Source organism: Ambystoma mexicanum, chromosome 2p (genome assembly GCF_040938575.1).
Source record: "Ambystoma mexicanum isolate Mex_15411 chromosome 2p, UKY_AmexF1_1, whole genome shotgun sequence".
In the NCBI taxonomy this organism is placed as follows: Eukaryota; Metazoa; Chordata; class Amphibia; order Caudata; family Ambystomatidae; genus Ambystoma; species Ambystoma mexicanum.
Window position 1 is genome coordinate 238,161,158 of NC_090923.1, and position 16,883 is coordinate 238,178,040.

General features: G+C 44.8%; 1 protein-coding gene across 3 annotated transcripts in view; it reads right to left on the reverse strand.

The window, feature by feature from the left end:
* The window catches only part of TRNT1 (tRNA nucleotidyl transferase 1), a 212,791-nt gene that overhangs the window by 146,060 nt on the left and 49,848 nt on the right, over window positions 1-16,883 (reverse strand). For 2 of the 3 annotated variants that reach the window (XM_069643520.1, XM_069643521.1), the window contains one exon: window positions 11,615-11,808. In XM_069643520.1, the coding sequence (XP_069499621.1) occupies window positions 11,615-11,808 (194 nt within the window). Of the gene's footprint in view, window positions 1-11,614; window positions 11,809-14,731; window positions 14,859-16,883 lie in introns of those variants that run through there. The other variant, XM_069643522.1, reaches the window with a different exon arrangement.

Sequence of the window (16,883 nt, forward strand, 5' to 3'; positions counted from 1 at the left end):
TTACACGACACCATCTAATGTTGCTATCAAGCAAAATGAAGATTTGAAGGAAAAAATGCAAAACAGCACAACTCCCCCGCCAAAAGTGTCCAATTACAATGCCTGCAGTCTGAATGATCGTAACCCCTCTGCTATATCCTGGTTATATAACACCCCCACCAGCCGGCCCTCTCCCGTAACCAAAAACACTGTGCTAGATAGCATAAAGAAAGAGAATGAAGAAATGACAGCGAGATATGAAATATTATATGATGATTGGGCAAAGGGGGGCGAGAGGGAGAAAGGGGGGCCCACATTGTCCATCGCCCATGAGGCTGGGAAATACCTTAGAAAAAGAAATAACAGACGGAAAAGGGAGGCGGGGAGGAGGAAATATGATGAATATTATGGGTTAGGATTAGACAAAATGGAAGACCCACGACACCCCCACCAGACAAATAATGGTATGCAGACATGAGTGCAACGGCTAAGCAAACAACAAATGAGAGTCGTTATGTCTGCTCCCTCATTCCCCATGCTTCAGGTACACCCAAAGTATGGTTACCCAAAGAGTTGCCTATTGTCGATGCCCAGTGTCTCCTTCATCTCACGCTGTGCAGAATTAAGAACACCTTCCAGGCAAATGAGGTAACTTTTAGAATGCTACAGAACGAGAAGACCTGTTATCCAAAAGCAGTAGGAGTGGTATGTCTGGAAGAGCCATTTTTTATAATACAAGGGACACTTTTTTCAGATAACAAGTGGAAGGACGAAGAAATAATGTGCAAGGCTGAAGCACTGCGGGGTGTGGCACCAGAGAAATTGCAATGGATAGAAGAGACATGCACACCAGTATGGAAGCAACACATCTCAAAATTGACTTGGGTAACGGCCATTGAAAAACCCTTCAAGCTACAAAAAGAACTAAACTATGAACTGTGTTTCAAGGGAGACGGGAGATCCACCATGGGGGTAAACAAGAACTGTAACAAGACCCTCACCATCCCAGATATGAGAAAAGGGACAGCGGCCCTAATGGACACCTATTGGGTATGTGGCAACCAGGCGTACCTACACCTCCCACAATCATGGGGTGGCAGCTGCTCATTGGCCACCCTACACTCCGCACTAATGGTAATCCCGGAAAGCCACATTGATGGGAGCAAGAAGACGCGAGGAAACACCCAACAGAGTGCGGCCCAGCCAACTGCAGAGTCACAAGTATATGTCCTGTCTTCCGGGAACAAGGAAGGGGTGCTGTCCCGAAACAAACGCTCATCGAACTACATATCAAAAGCATCATCGGAACTGCTGGCACAGATTCCGGATAGATATCGATTATTCAGCTCTGCAGAAACGTTCTTCGCCTCACTCATCCCAAGCATCCAGGCGCGAGCAAATGCAAAGTGGCTCCAAATCACACGTTGGGAGCTGATGCAGCTGGCAAATGATACTGAAGAAGGGTTTAACGTAATAAAAGTGGAACTGCGAGCACTACGGCTAATGACCATTCAAAACAGGTATGTCTTGGACCTGTTGACAGCGATGGACGGAGGTGTTGGCCAAAAAATTGGAAGTGCCTGCTGCACTTTCGTACCTTCCGAAGACGCAAACAACGGCTCCCTGTCCCATGTGATCGAAGCAGTACAGAAAGAATGAGAATGGAAGGTGGAGCAGAAGAAAGCACATGGTTCGACAATATCTTCTCCTGGGTTCCATCGTGGCTGGGAATGACTGTGAAATTCTTGATGCCGGCTGTAGTGTTCCTCCTTTTTATTTTTTGCCTGTGCCAGGTGGGTCTTCGATGTTGTGCTAACGCAGTGTCGAATGGTGCAATGATGATGGTGACAATGGGCAACGCCCGCGGCACAATACAAACTATGCAGGAAGTACAGGTACAAACAGGAACAGATGACACGCCGAGATATCAGATAGTGCCTAGGTACCACGACAAGGATATAGTAGATAAATTGTGGCATACTACCATTAAAGAGCCCCGTATACTGGAATGGTATGAGGAGGTGTGGGTGGACTTGGAAGGGGAGAGTGGATGTATATACCTGAGTTGCACCCCAGATGAATATGCTAGGAGAGGTGAGAGCCTGCGAGGGGTGTGCAGAGCATGGATGCCCATAAAAGGCACGAAAGGGGGGAAATGTAAGGGAGGATTGGTCCAAAAGACCCCCCTCCCCTGCATCCTCTCCCCCGGTGAGGTCCATGGCTCGTCAGGGGACCCCCTACCACCAGGGCCCAGGTGGTGGATGGGCCACTGGCTGAAGACATTGACCAAACCTGCTGAATTTAGCTAGGCCTCGGAAACCATTTTGTCTAATAAAGATGGTTTGAGCCCTGTGCACCGCAGCGCGGCCCCCACCCTTGGAGAGTTTCAATTATCCCTGTGGCCACAGCTCTCTGGCAGATCCGCTGAGAGCCCGTTCCCACAAACAGACGGACATGAGCTAGTGTTAGATACCAACACTGTAACATTTCACCTTCTGCAGTGTTTCGCTGTTTCCAGCACGACCCGGCCAGCAGGGCCTGGGTGGAAAAGAACTGTAAAATGGTCCCCTGACAAAAGCAAAGTCCCCAAATACTAATGAGCAAACCACCTGTGATGAAAGTGTTCTCTCCACAACCTCTCTGACTAAAAAACCTGTAAAATGTATACAAATGGCGGAATGTGTGCTCATATGACATTCGGGATGAAGTACCCACACCCCTGTAGCTATGCGCAAATAGTAAAAGCGTCCCGAGGGTTTTTTGTGTTATGTGTTTCATTAAGAAGACTGCACCCCACGGTCCCGCGCCATATCTGAACTAATGCTGCTAGAGTGCAAAGGAAGACAAATGCAAATATATTGAGAGCTCATGTAAGGGGTGCATGAAAATGCACCATATGTAGGTCCAAGCTCACCATGTGCCACGGCCGCCAGTCTCATTGGCGGGTTGTTCCTGCGTGCTCCACCAACCTTATTACTACCTCACTTACTGCGCATGTATAGGCATATAACAAAATGTTGTAGTTGCTAAAAACTTAGTGTACAAATAATGTGCTCAAATTGGCCATATGGATGGCACTAGCAATGTTAAAAATGTGAGCTTTGGAAAGACTCAATGAGTATTGTATATTATATGAAAGTTTATGTCTCTTCCACCTAAAGTCTGCAACACACGAGGAAAATACCTTTGTGAGCACATGCAAGGCCATTCCCCCTTCCCCCCAGTGAAGCCTGCCAGACGAAAAAGCAGAGGCCTTGCTGCCCTGCTCCACCTCCCCCAATTCGGCTGGAGCCGCTTCAAGTATTCACATTCCCCCCGCAGCACCCAAGGCCACGGCCTGCCACCAGAATTATTTACAACCCAGCAGTAAACCCCGGCCTTAAAACACAGATCCAAAGGCGCCCTTTCTTAGGCACCACGACCCACCGGCTCACCTTAGGTTAATGGCCCCTGTAAAATTAGGACACCCAATATTATGGCAACATTACAGGAACACATCCATAATGACTTCTAACAAGACATGATAACACGGACCGCCTGCCCCATGCCCCGAGACCCAACCCCACGACCTAGGATACCCGGTCCACAGGACGATGGTAACCATGTATTGATGAATCGCCAACAGACCCCACTCTAGGTGCATTCCTCCTGTGTTGCATTAACCTGTAGAATAACCTATTAGAAGATTTACCAGGGAAGATAATATTGCAAGGTTGAATGACTGCGGTGTGCGTGGCCCTAGGGCAGAAAGTCAGGAAAGACATTCATCTCTGACACTGGTCACAGTTGGCACAACAACACCGTCCGGATGAGCCCAGCTGACCTGCCAGGCCCAGCCCAACCCACGAGGGTAACCAGTGACGTCCTCCAGCCGCGGCAAAGCACATCGCAGCAGCACCTATAGCTAGTCGTCGCGACCCAATCCCCACGAACTTGTGCCCCCTACAGCATGAAGGTTCTTATGATGTTTTTTTGTAAATATATACGCCTGTCTTTGCTACTGTCAGAGAGAGCGCTCTTGGAGTTTGCAGAGTTCTTTGCATGCCCTATTCTGATTGATAAACTCCCATTTACGCTCACCCGCACTTTGTTCTGGCCTTATGCCCATCCTTGGAGAGTCCATTATTGTCTCTCATTGTGGGGAGGATCGTGCTATCTGGGGACGCTCGCCTTCATTATCAGAATTTTATCCCAAATTTGTGAACAAGTTTGCTTCCATTTCGACTCCATTGAGAAATCAGCTTAAGAAAGGTGCCAATTTTAAATGGTCTGAGGCTTGCCAAATAGCTTTTGCAACCATAAAGGAGGGCATTACAAGAGCTCCATCGTTGGGTGGTTTTGTATCAGGGAGGAGAACCACACTTTCAGTGAATGTGAGTCATTTAAGTTTGGTTGCCACATTGTCTCAGTTTGTTTCAGGAAAAACGGAGCATGTCATAGCGTTTGCTTCAAGACCGTTACGGGGAGCAGAAGAAAACTATTCTGCAATAGAGAGAGAAGCGCTGGCGGTGTTTTGGGCAATACTTCCTTTTAAATTATTTCTATGGGGCCAAGAATTTCAAGTAAAAACAGACCACAAACCTCTGGTCCAACTCAGGAGTAGTTCAGACTAGGCTAAGGGTTCACCCAGAATTGCTAGGTGGATGGTGGGTTTACTGGGTTACAACTTTAGAATAAGTTATATATCTGGTAGGGAGAATGTGGTTGCTGACTGCCTATCTAGACTTCCGGTGGAGAATGAGGACATGATTGATCTAACCACAGAACAAGATATGGTCATAGCTAAGGTTGCATGTGATGCGGTAAGCAAGAATGAGTGGTTGGAGGCAGACAGAGAGGATGTAATTGTAAGTAAAGTGAAGGAGTGGACAACCGAGGCATGGCCCAGCAAAGAAAACCTGGAAAGGTGTTTTGATAGATACTATGAGGTGAAACTAGAATTAAGTGTATCTGAGGATGGCTGTAGACTTAGGAGAGGAGCAAAGGTTGTACCTCCTCTTGGCATTAGGGTCCAATTGGTCAACCTATCTGAGCAAGGTCATTTGGGCATGGGTGGCACCAAGAGACTGTTAAGACAATCATTCTGGTAGCCAGGCATGGATAGCAAAGTTGTAAAAAGGTTGGGTCTTGTAGGGAGTGCGAAAAAAGTGCTAAAGGGAAAAGTGTGAGAGAGGTACCTCTTTCTCCAGTACAAGTACCCAGTGAGCTATGGGAAAAAGTGGCTGTTGATTTGGTGGGTCTTCTACAAGGACTTGGGGATGGATATACATTTTTGGTGGTTATGGTGGATTATCATACCAAATGGTATGAGTGGAAGGCCACTTAGGGAGGCCACCACCACTGAAATAATTTCATTTTTTGAGGACATATTTTATAGGGAAGGATTTCCTACAGAAATAATTACTGACAACGAAGTACAATTTTGCTCTGACAGGATGAAAGAATTTTTACGGAAGTTTGGGATTAAACATCTCCGTACGGCACTGTATTTTCCCAGGACAATGGATTGGTCGAGAGAGCCAACAGGTTCATCGAAGGGGGGATACAGCTAGCTTTCAGTTCAGGGTTGGAGTGGACGAAAGTTATCAAGGAAATGGTGTGGAGTTACTGCACGACTCCTCATTCTGTCACAAAATTGTCTCCTTTCGTGTCGTTAAAGGGTCGACAACCTGCCACTAAACTCTGCCTGGGATGGTTGGAGATGGCAGGTTGTCTGGTGGTGGATCGCCAGGAAGTTATGAAGTTGATATTGGAGGCACAAAATGAATACAAACAGATATTTGATGATGTCTCTAAGGTTAGGAAGGTGGAGTATGAGGTGGGTGACTTGGTTTTGATAAAGAACCATGTGTTGGATCCAAATGTGTGGAGAGTAAATATTTAGGGCCCAAAAGGATTGCGGCTGTGCGCGACAGTGTTGTGATATTGGAAGGTGGTGAGTGTTGGTCTAAGGCAAGGCTGGTCAAAAGTTCTTCCACTGTCAGTGATGGGGGTGTAGTGTTTAGTGGTGAAGGCAGCAAGGATGATGAGGCTATGAGAGAAGGTGTAAATGGGAATGAAAATGAAACAAATTCTCATGAAGGTGGTGAGGATGGTCAATCTCAAATCACAGTCATAGAAACGCCTAGGCGAAGAGCAAGGAAAATGGCAATTTGCTTTAAAGAATTTTGTTCCGAGTTGTACACTGAATCTAATGTTAATGGTAAGAGGGGAGTTGTGTTAGGTTTACAAGTATTTATATGTTCCTGTTTGCTTATGTTTTATTGAAGGAAGGACTATGTCATGGCATTATGACGTCAGATTATTCCTTAGTGTATGTGTTGTTTACTTCTGACTGATGTTCCAGAACTGACAGGGGTTCTGGGTTCAGTTGGAGTCGGTGTTACCTAAGAAGCAGTGCCTGCTGTTTGTTTTTTATCTAACTTAATAAAACAACATTTACTTCTTACTTCGCTTCCGCCTCAATTCTACACAGTGCTTGTTCCCTTACAGGTTTTAATTGTTGAACTCTTTAATGCTGGGATAAAAGACTGCCTACCCCCCTTTGGGAGAATCAAACTGTTTTTATACAACATCAGTCTGTTCTGATCTAACCCTAACTTTTCCTTAATAACTCAATACTGCAAAGGTGATACAAAATAAGGGTTATACTAACCTCAAATTATGTCACCTCTGGGTGCTGGAAAATGCATAACATATGAATGAATTACTCAACTGCTTTATTTTTCACTTTTTTAATTGAATCCTAATTTGGGATGTTACTGATAGTTACTGCTTTTTAAAGAATGCTTTAAATATCGTTGTGCATAAATAATGTATTATAAGTGTTTAGTTGCATACCTGTATTTACTGATTTCATTGTACAGCTCTACAGCTCACAATACGGCTGCTCAGTCACACTACCAACTTGTGTAGTGCAGGCCTATATTAAAAAGGTGAATTACCTAATACCAAGAGATAAGTCTTGTGAAGTCCCACACCAGTTGGACTGCACACATTTTTACCTAACAAAAACGCAACCGTGTTTTAAGTCCTATTTTAGTCTTGATCATTCCAGACATTGAACCCTCTTTGGTCAATCTAACCTTCACTGAGGTGTTGGTGTGAAGTAAAGCAATAAACTGTACAAGTTTCCAGGGAACGTTATAGGCTAAGAGCTTTGACCATGGGATTGGTTTAATTACTCGGTCAAAAGCACTTGCCATATCAATTGAGGCCATATATATTGATCCTAATTTTCCATTTTTAGTAGATGCTGTTAAATTTACCATTATGATTGTGTTTAGAGTAGTGCCCATCTGTGGCTTAAAGCCAACCTGAGGTTTAGTTAGGGCACCCGTACACCTGATACTGGAGTTGAGCTCTCTAACGAGTAGAGAAGCAAAGATCTTACTAGACGAGTCCAGCAACGCTGTGGGTCTATAGTTGTCAGGGCTAACCGGGTCACCTTTTTTTATAGATGGGAATAATTAGGGATTCTCTCCATGTTGCTGGGATAATGTGTGTTAGGCAAGATTTGGTGCAGTACCCTTTGGTTGCACTACAACAACCATGACCTCCTGGCAATAGGAACCCAACCTTTGGTATAAAGAATGTAGAATGATGCAGCCTGTGGCAACCTTTTGGCAAGTTCTGTATTGTAGCTGGATATATCTATGTATGGTGGGGCTGCTGAATGAGGTGCTCTCCCAATGAGGCTGCCCAGTGTATTGAAAACATATAAACAAAACTTTGGAGACACCTTATTTTATATACTCTGCGCCTTCCACGGTTTCAAAGTTCAATATAATATTTCATTAATACTCTTTTCTTGTCTTGAATACAAACGTGTTTAAAGAGTGAAAGTAAAAAACCTTAGTTGATGTTATTTCACATCAAAAAGTCCAATGCTGACTTTAGCATAAATGATTACATTTTTGATTTTTAAAGTTCAAAGAAATGCCACGTTTCTGACTTTAGCATGAAGTTATTCAATTTTTGATTTTTAAAGTTCAAAGAAATGCCACTCGTTTCTGACTTTAGCATGAAGTTATTCAATTTTTGATTTTTAAAGTTCAAAGAAATGACTGTCGTTCAAATTTTTAAAGTTCAAGACGATGACCGTCGACACGTGTTTCCCCAAACACAGTGGTTTTGTTCCTCAGGAGGTAAGTCTAAGGTTTCAGACAATTTATATTTTTTATATTGCATGTGAAAATATTCAAAGTTGGAGATGTTTATAAAGCAAATAAGTCCTTTGCTTAATTTTCCTGATTTAGATAGCTCAGTGGCATGATAACCACGGCTGTGCGGTTATCATGCTACAGAGCTTTCTAAACTCTACTTCACGGATAACTTGAAGCATTTCCACATACAAAAAAAACAGGCATTTAATGCACTCCAACAAAGATAATAGAGGGTCAGATATTATTTGACCAACAATCAAATGGCTTCTGTTTCTGTGCAGCTCTGCAGATCCTGTTGTTCCTGGGCCTCAGTCGTGGGGACAAGAGGGAGGACGGCTGGGGACTCTGGGGACTCCTGAAGTCCTCCTTTGGAAGGTCAGCAGCGGCAAAGGGCAAACTTTAATTCAGCAGCACTTTGCGGCTTCAGCTCCTCACGTCTCAGCAAATAGCACCACTGCGGTTCTCGGCTACCACTTCGGACTTTCCTCGCATCTGGGGTCCAGCACTCTGTTGAGGTTGTTCAGGCTAGGCCAGTCCTGCTTCCTGGGAGTCTGTAGGATCTTCCTGGAGCTTGGGTCCGACTTAAAAGTGATGCACTCAATCTGATGTTCCTCTCCCTGGCACTTTGGTTCCAGCAGCAGTGGAAGTACAGCCAGCTTCGAGAGGATGTCCAGACAAGTTCACTTTGGAGTTGATTGGTCCCACCAACTCAATGGGAGAAGTCGTCCTTGCAGGGCTTCTCTAGTCGAGGAAAATTCAGAGCTTCAGCACAGCATCAGGGCTTTACCAGGCAAACCAACGGTCCAGGAGTTGCAGCAGGCGTCTCTTCCAAGTTCTTCTTCGGATTCCTTCGTCCAGTAGTCGCCTCTGCCTTCCAAGGCAAAAAGCCTTGCCTTTTATGCAGGTTTCTCCCATTCATTCCAGCCTTTCAATCACACAGATAATTCCTCTCTACCTTAGAGACCCCCTTTTGAGACCATTTTTCCTACTCTCTCATGTTTTTTATGTGATTTGAACTCTGTTTCTTTTGGTATGGTGGGGTCTGACAAACTCCATAGGCATCTTTTTGCATTGTGTCATACAGCACCTTCAGTGCAGCGGCACAAGGAAGTCTTTCAGATTTCCCCAAAGGTTTAAATACCTTTCTCTTGGACAACTACTGTTTCCAAGAGCAGTAAAGTGAAATCGACTTTACTTACATTTGTAACTCTCTAGACCCAGCACACACTATCTTACCATAGAGTGCTAGAGGGGATACTTAGTAGCCCCTTTGTCTAGCTTCTCATGTAACATTTTTTATGTTACCCTTTACGCAATTAATGGCTGCTGGCAGTGGTTACTTTTTACTACTGTGGTGTGTCTTTACTGCGGGCTGCGGTCGCAGCTGCAGTAAAGCACCCTTGGGTGCCATTTTTAGAAGTCTTTAGTGAAATAGATGAATCAGCGTCCATACCATCACTCCAAGGGTCGGGCAGGATATCCCCAAGGCAAAGCAACCGAGACGCAGAGAAGCCCACGCAACATGCTGAGCAGGAGAAGGACCCCAGGAAGAACCAGCCACGCATCCTTGGGTGCAGACAAGGTAACGGGAGGCACAAACCGTGTACCAAGATTACAAGCAGGACCATCTCCCTCGTGTCAGTACTGACAAGCGGGCCAGCCAAGGAGACAGAGATGGGAGAGAAACTGGGGCCGTGCCACAATGTAAAACGATTATGCCTATGGAGTTTGTCACATCCGAAACCAAAAGAAACACAGAGTTCAAATCACCGAAAAAATACATGAGATAGTGGGAAAAAGGTCTCACTCTCTCCAGGTTAAAAATTAAAAGTCCTAAAGTCCAGCAAAAGAGCTGGGGGTGTCCAAGATGGAATTAGCACATTTCTGAGAATTCTCCCTAACAATGTGTGTCTCATAGATGGAATCATCAAGGTTTTTTAAAATGGGAGACCACACTTCCGGAGGACACTTGATCACCATTGGGGCCAAACCATTGAGGCCCGGGGCTCTTGATGCCTTGGCCTTACCAATCACCCACAAGATGTCCTCAATAGCCCAAAGTGGACGTTTCATGAGGTCTTACCCCACAGAACTTGCACAAGTTGTTTCAAAGCAACTAGGACTAGTATATTTCTGACCGTAATAATCCACCCTAACCTGTTCTGTCAGGGCACCTTATTCTGTTAGATTTTCTGTTGATAGTAGACCAAAAACAAGCTATGTTATGGCCTATGAGTTGTTTCAAGATATACTGGTTGTCTTTAATGCTCATTTCCTGTCTAAGGAATTTGAGGTAGTTCCTATGGGCTTGGTTTATGATCATTTAGCCCTTGTGTGTTCCTCAGTGGAAAGACACATTGTGAAAAACCTCACCTTGCTAGTTTGTTTTATTAGATGCAACTAACCTTGGGTCATATACATGAGGAAATGATCTAACACGTTTTATTTTACCCCTAGTAGCTGTATTGTTCAAGCATGAAGACACAATGTGTGTGAATAGATGAGCAGGCAACGTAGCAGATTCTCCATCCCCAAAAGCCAACTCGTTAAATTTCCTGTTGATAAGCTCTGTGTAAATGGAACAGTTATGTTTGTTCCATTTCAAGCTTAGACCCTTATGATCTATCAGCAAGCAACAAAGATGTAAGAGGTTGGCTTTCACGTGATTGAATGGAAATTTACAGACAAAACTATGTCATAGGCAACCAGGGGATCATGAAAGGAAACCAAAGAGCACAGATTCTTTTGTACGTTAGAAATATCTATTTTAATACAAAATAAATCAATATCAAAAATGCATACACCTCAAAAGTTCATACAAAATGAATATCACAACATACGCTGAGTTGTGATATTCATTGTTTTGATTTTAAGTATATCATGAATGAAAACATTCTGTTTGTATTTTCTTTTTATGTTTTACATTTTGTATGAACTTTTGAGGTGTATGAATTTTTTATATTGATTTATTTTGTATTAAAATGTGTGATGATTATTCAGCGAATTAAGGGTCTGTTATTTGTTCAGGACTCTTGAGATCCCCTGGGGTTCTTTGAAGACATTGATTTGGGGGACTCTTTGTGATACCTTCCTTTGTTTGTTATAGCAGTGTAAGTAGGTTCAACCTGCTTGTTTGGAAAAACACTGTAGAAAGACTTGCAGCCAAAAACGAACGTTGTTCTCTGCACACAAAGAGACTCTGCCTCAATTTTCTCTGCTATGAAAACGTTAAAGAAAATGAGGGGATAGTCAGAGCTCATGTAGATTAATAAAGATCTATGAGTGAGAAGCATATGCTTGCTCTCCTGGTACCGTTTGCCTTCTCAGTACTACCTGGATACATTTTGATATTTCCAGCAAAGCAGCAACAGAACTGTGGGTCTGCTACCCTGTCCACATTGTCAATCATATTCTCAGACCTCTCCAACCATACTGTTGAATGTTTGCTGTGCCATTAGTATGATACTCACTCTGGCAGTGATCGTGCCATGTTTCTCCCCCTTGTTGTTGATCAGACGGACTCCAGCGTTCTGGAACATCTCCTTCATCTGATCCGGAGTGGCTGTTGTGGCGAAGTCAATGTCTTGAGGCTTCATACCGTTCAGGAGATCACGCACTGCACCTCCAGCGAACCGCAGCTCATGCTTCTCTTTCACAAATAGATCTGCAGAAGGGAACAGTGATTAAAAAAAAACAAAGAAAAAAAACCAAAGCAGATTTACCCCGACCTGGTATTAGAAAGTCTGAGATGGCAACTAAAACTGAGCTTTTATTACTTTTTCAGAACACCATGTATTTTCCAGCTGCAAACAAATTACCCTGCAGTTAAGCCATACTTTTACTTAGCAGTTGTTGGGCACTCAACGGTCATTGATTTGACCGTGTAGCACTATGTGCCTTCTGGGTGTGTCAATTAATTCAGCCATCCTCTTTCCTTCATCTTCCATCTTTGCACTCATTTATCTATTGTGACTATTCACTAAATTTCATCATTTCTCCCTGAGGGGGAATCCATCCCATGAGGCTAGGGAGGTGAGGCCTCTGCCCGATAGACCCCCTGGGGGTAGTGTAATGAGGGATGCCCCTCCCCGGGAGAAGGACGACCATCTACGGTGTAGCCCTTTTACGAACATCACACCCCCACACACTTAAGCCTCTTATTCCACTGTTAATCTCTTTGTAGAGACTATGCCCATGTGTTGTTGTAGGTCCTACAAAGTACAGAGACGAAGAAATACACCAGGAACATCGCTAACCCAAGTATTGGGACAAGGTGGGACACAGGAGCAATGCAGAACAATGCTAAGAAGTAACTGCAGCGGTATAGACTTCTGAGGAGGCGTGGTCCCGCTTTACGCAATAAGGCCAAAGGAGGACTGCCCATCGAAGAGATGCAGGCAACCAGGACGAGAGACTGCGAAGCCTGGGAAGCATAAAGGAGACTCAGAGAAGGTCTGTTAAAAGCAGTGGACAGTCTGCTCCCGGAGTTGAGATAACAACAGGATTCCTTCACCCAACGGCATCCAGACAGTGACACGAAAGCAAGAATCAGCGTCCATACCATCACAAGGGTCAAGCAGGATATCCTCAAGGCAAAGCAACCGAGACGCAGAGAAGCCCATGTAACATGCCGAGCAGGAGAAGGACCCCAGGAAGAACCAGCCACGCAACCCGGGTGCAGACAAGGTAACGGGAGAGGCACAGGGAATGGTAAGGGCCGAAAAGGCAGAGCAGGCACAAACCCTGTACCAAGATTACAAGCAGGACTTTCTCCCTCGTGTCAGTACTGGCAAGCGAGGCAGCCAAGGAGACAGAGATGGGAAAGAAACCGGGGTCGAAGAACCAACCCAAGAGATCAATACGAGTCATCTTCCTTGTGGCAGTACCTGGCAGGGAAGTGAACCAAGTGAGCCAAGACAAAGAAGAAGAGAAAACCCAGGGTCACTGACCCTCACAGCACTCAGAGTTGGTTGTTGTTGTGTGAAAACTAATGAGAAGACCAGGGGATGGGAGTTCTTCCCCCTGGCAACAGGAGACTGTCATAACTACCAGTAGGAGGGAGTCATTCTCCTGGTAACGTAGACAGAGAGGAAGGTCCAACAAGCCTGGGGAAGGGAGTCGTTCCCCCGGGCTAAGTTGAGACGGAGATCAAACACCAAGGGAAGGGAGGCATTCTCCTGGTTTGTGAAGTTACTGCTATATTGGCACTTTATGACCTGGGGAAGGGAGTTGTCCCACGAGGTCTATTATTTGGAACTGTATTTTAAACTTTGTGATCTGGGGAAAGAGAGCCATCCCGCCAGGTTATTTGAGACTGAACTCCCAGAGAAGGGATGCAGAGTCCTGGGATCAGCACAGTGGTTTGTTATTTATTAGTTTACAGTTTAAGGGCCAGAAGTAGGGTTTTCTTGATACAGGACGGTGGCCACTTTTACTTTAAAAGACATCCCGACAGTCACCTTAGATCTTTAGGTGAGGCAGGGAAACCCCTCTTAGAAATAGGGAAAGGTAGAGTTTTGCTTGCTTTATTTTTACTAATAAAAGTCTATAGCCCCAAATATGTTACCTTGGAGTTCCTTCTTCTGCACTCTTACACTATCCATTCCATCACTACATCCCTATAAGCTTATTAAATCATGCATTTATCAATACATATCCACACTTATGCATCTTCTAGTTCTATCAATCATTCCTCAAGCACTGTTATTATTATTATTCATGCATCCATTTTCCCTCTCATTCTTTCATGAATCCACAAATTGTCTTTAAATGATCCACCCATTCTGGATCCGCTCTCTGCCTGTCAAACAGAGTAGGAGACGCAATATGCTGCTGGGCTATATTCTATGGTAACCCCTTTCCCAGTGAAAGCTGCTAATTTGTAGGTAAGCGGGCTTTGTGTGTGAGCCAGAGTAGGAGGCTGGGATTGTCTAGTCCCAGTCCACATCCTCTGGATCCGGGAAGTCTGTTCCTGGACAGATGCAATGGCACGTGGTTGTCCAGGATTGGACAATCCTGGGCTGTTTGAATGTTTGCAGATATTTACCATTGGTGGGGCTTGGGCTAGATCCCAGCCTGAATCTTGGATAAAAGAAGGGCTCCTGCAGATTCGGCAGAACATCTTTGGAACCAATACGTCTATGAGGAAGAGCAGCCCACTGAGGACCCATGCAACTAGCCAGCATCGACTCCGTGATTAGACCGGCGAAACCCTGCTTCACGGTCTAATCTAAGAAGACCTGCATGGGTTCTTTGGCCCTTGGACAGGTAGGAACAATCAACCTCAAGGTCCCATGCCTTGGAATCCTTCAAGTGCCCCTCGACTGACCAGCTCCCTTTCGGGTTACCTCGCTGTAGCCGTTGTTGTTCCAAGCAGAGCCTTATTACTTGCAAGATCTGCAGCTTATCACCTGTGCTTGCAATTTCAGCCATCTCACTACAAGGAAGGATAGCTCAGAGACTCGGGAGGATAGCTCAGAGGCAACGTGCTTGCCTTGGAAGCAAGATGACACGGAGCAACACAGGTAACACAGGTTCGGTCCATGCTTAGAAACCTCTGGGTATTAAGCGTGTTATAAATAACCTACCATATCATATCAGAAAGGAAGCTGTGATGGTGCTGCTTCTGTGTTCACCAATGGATGATCACTTGTTGCCGCCCGACTGTGGTGAACCCTGCTGGAACAAACTTTCTGCACTCCCATGAGGTGTCCGGATGGATCTGAACTGCCGAAGTCTTCCGCATTTCTCCATGGGGGTGGGGTTCTTCTTGAAGCAGACTGGACCCATCTGGTGAGAACCGAGACTAGATGTAGTAGTTTATTTTGGATGAACTTTGGTGTTTTGGGGTTCATAAAGAGACCTTACACATCAGCATTAGGATTTGGGAAGGAAGTCGACACATATTCTCTTAGTTTTTGTTTAAAGCGTGGACCTAGCTCGAGAGCAGTGGAGCGCTGTACAGAGTGTGGGTAGCCAGCATTTGGACTAGCATCCTTTAACAGTGGCGCAGTACTGTGAGGTCTGTGCGTCGGTATGTGCATCCATTGGAAACAGTCCTTGGTCAGGTTGAGCTTCAAGCCCCTTGGATAGCACGCATACAGTGGATAGGATGCAGAATAGCTGACAGCAAATAATCAAACCAACTCAGGAAGATGGCAAAGTTTGCTGTTTTATTATCAATTGTCTAAAACAGGGAGTTTCAACAGACGTTCACTCGAGTCTCTCGTGCATTTCACAAAAAATCACATCTTTATACTAAAAATTAATCATAAGTGACATCATACTACATGGCAAATAAGAAAAACCTACGAGGGATTGTGATACGCTTAAGGGAGACATCCAAGTATATTTTCTATAAGGGGTGTGGTTGTGATTGGATATGTGTCAGGTCATCTTCAACACTATTAAGTACGCAGTATAATATTGGTTTCTCAAACTAGAAGGCCCTTCGCTATATGGCCCCCTATAATTGGTTGACACGCTTGTGCCTTGTCTGGAACATTCGGTTCACTTGGCAGCACGTAAACTCATACCCAGGTGCCAGGATGTGAACATGACTTCATCTCCCAATCCAATTAGCCCAACGTCTCTCATCACACATGCCTTCTGCCATGAAAATTGTCTTTGAACTAGGCCTTGCAGTGTATTCTTGTCTCTTGAAATATAAGGGAGTATGGGCACGCACTATCGTAGTTCTGGAATGCCATGCCCAACTATTTCCATCCTTGGCTCACATGACAGGAGACCACGATTCAGACCAGTTTGTAGCATTTAAATGACTTCAATGAATAAAACTTGGCATGTCTGGTGTTCTTTCTTTGCACCTTAACAAGGGATGATTCAGCTCCTCAGGTTTTACTGCCTTTGAGAATAGATAACCGACCTTGACTTACTTCAACTTTGGTACCAGGCCAGACAGCCTCGCTACTCATGTCCACAATCTGTGCTAATTCTTTGCTGCGACACAGCTCGCAGACTTTCCTCTTCATGGGTCCGGGCTAACTAATTCATGACACCGATGTCCAGCTTCTATATAGTGGCGTCCCAGCCTGCAATCTATTCACTACGTAAAGCCAGCTTCTAAGGTCACTTAGTCTACTTGCGTTGCTGCATCTGTACTGTTATTGAACGGCTTACATTTTCTGCAGTGCATCACACACACATGCAATCTTCTTTTCGCATATGAAAGTTTACTTAATTCTCAACTTCGTCATCAATTACTACATGGTCCATGCATTCTCTTCAGCCATTGTTAGTGTGTCACTCTCCTCACTTGTGACGTTACTAGCTCCTCTTTCGCTCTCATATTCCTTCGAGGAGTTCCTCCCTCAGATTGTCATCTTTTCGGGGAATACATCTGGTATGGTTTTCTTAGTGGGTACCTTCTTTCAAATATTCTCCGTGGTATGGTCACAACTGCTGGTGTCAAGCATGGCACAATATCAGGCTCCCAACATACCGGAAGTAGGGGGGCAGGACTTCCTGCAGAGGCATTTAGCTGCTCCTCTATACTCGACCCTCTGGTCGATCCATCAACCTTCACCGGTTTCCACATCTTGATTATTTTCTCTTGAAGAAGTGCTTCTTTGGAGTCCAGATCTTCATCACTCCCTTCAGAAAACCGGCTTATTGGACATGTTCATCCACACTCCAGGTCATATAGCTGCAATGGCCATTCCGATTACAATAGACCCATCGTCCTACGTACTTCTTATGATTCCTCAGATACAGAAACTT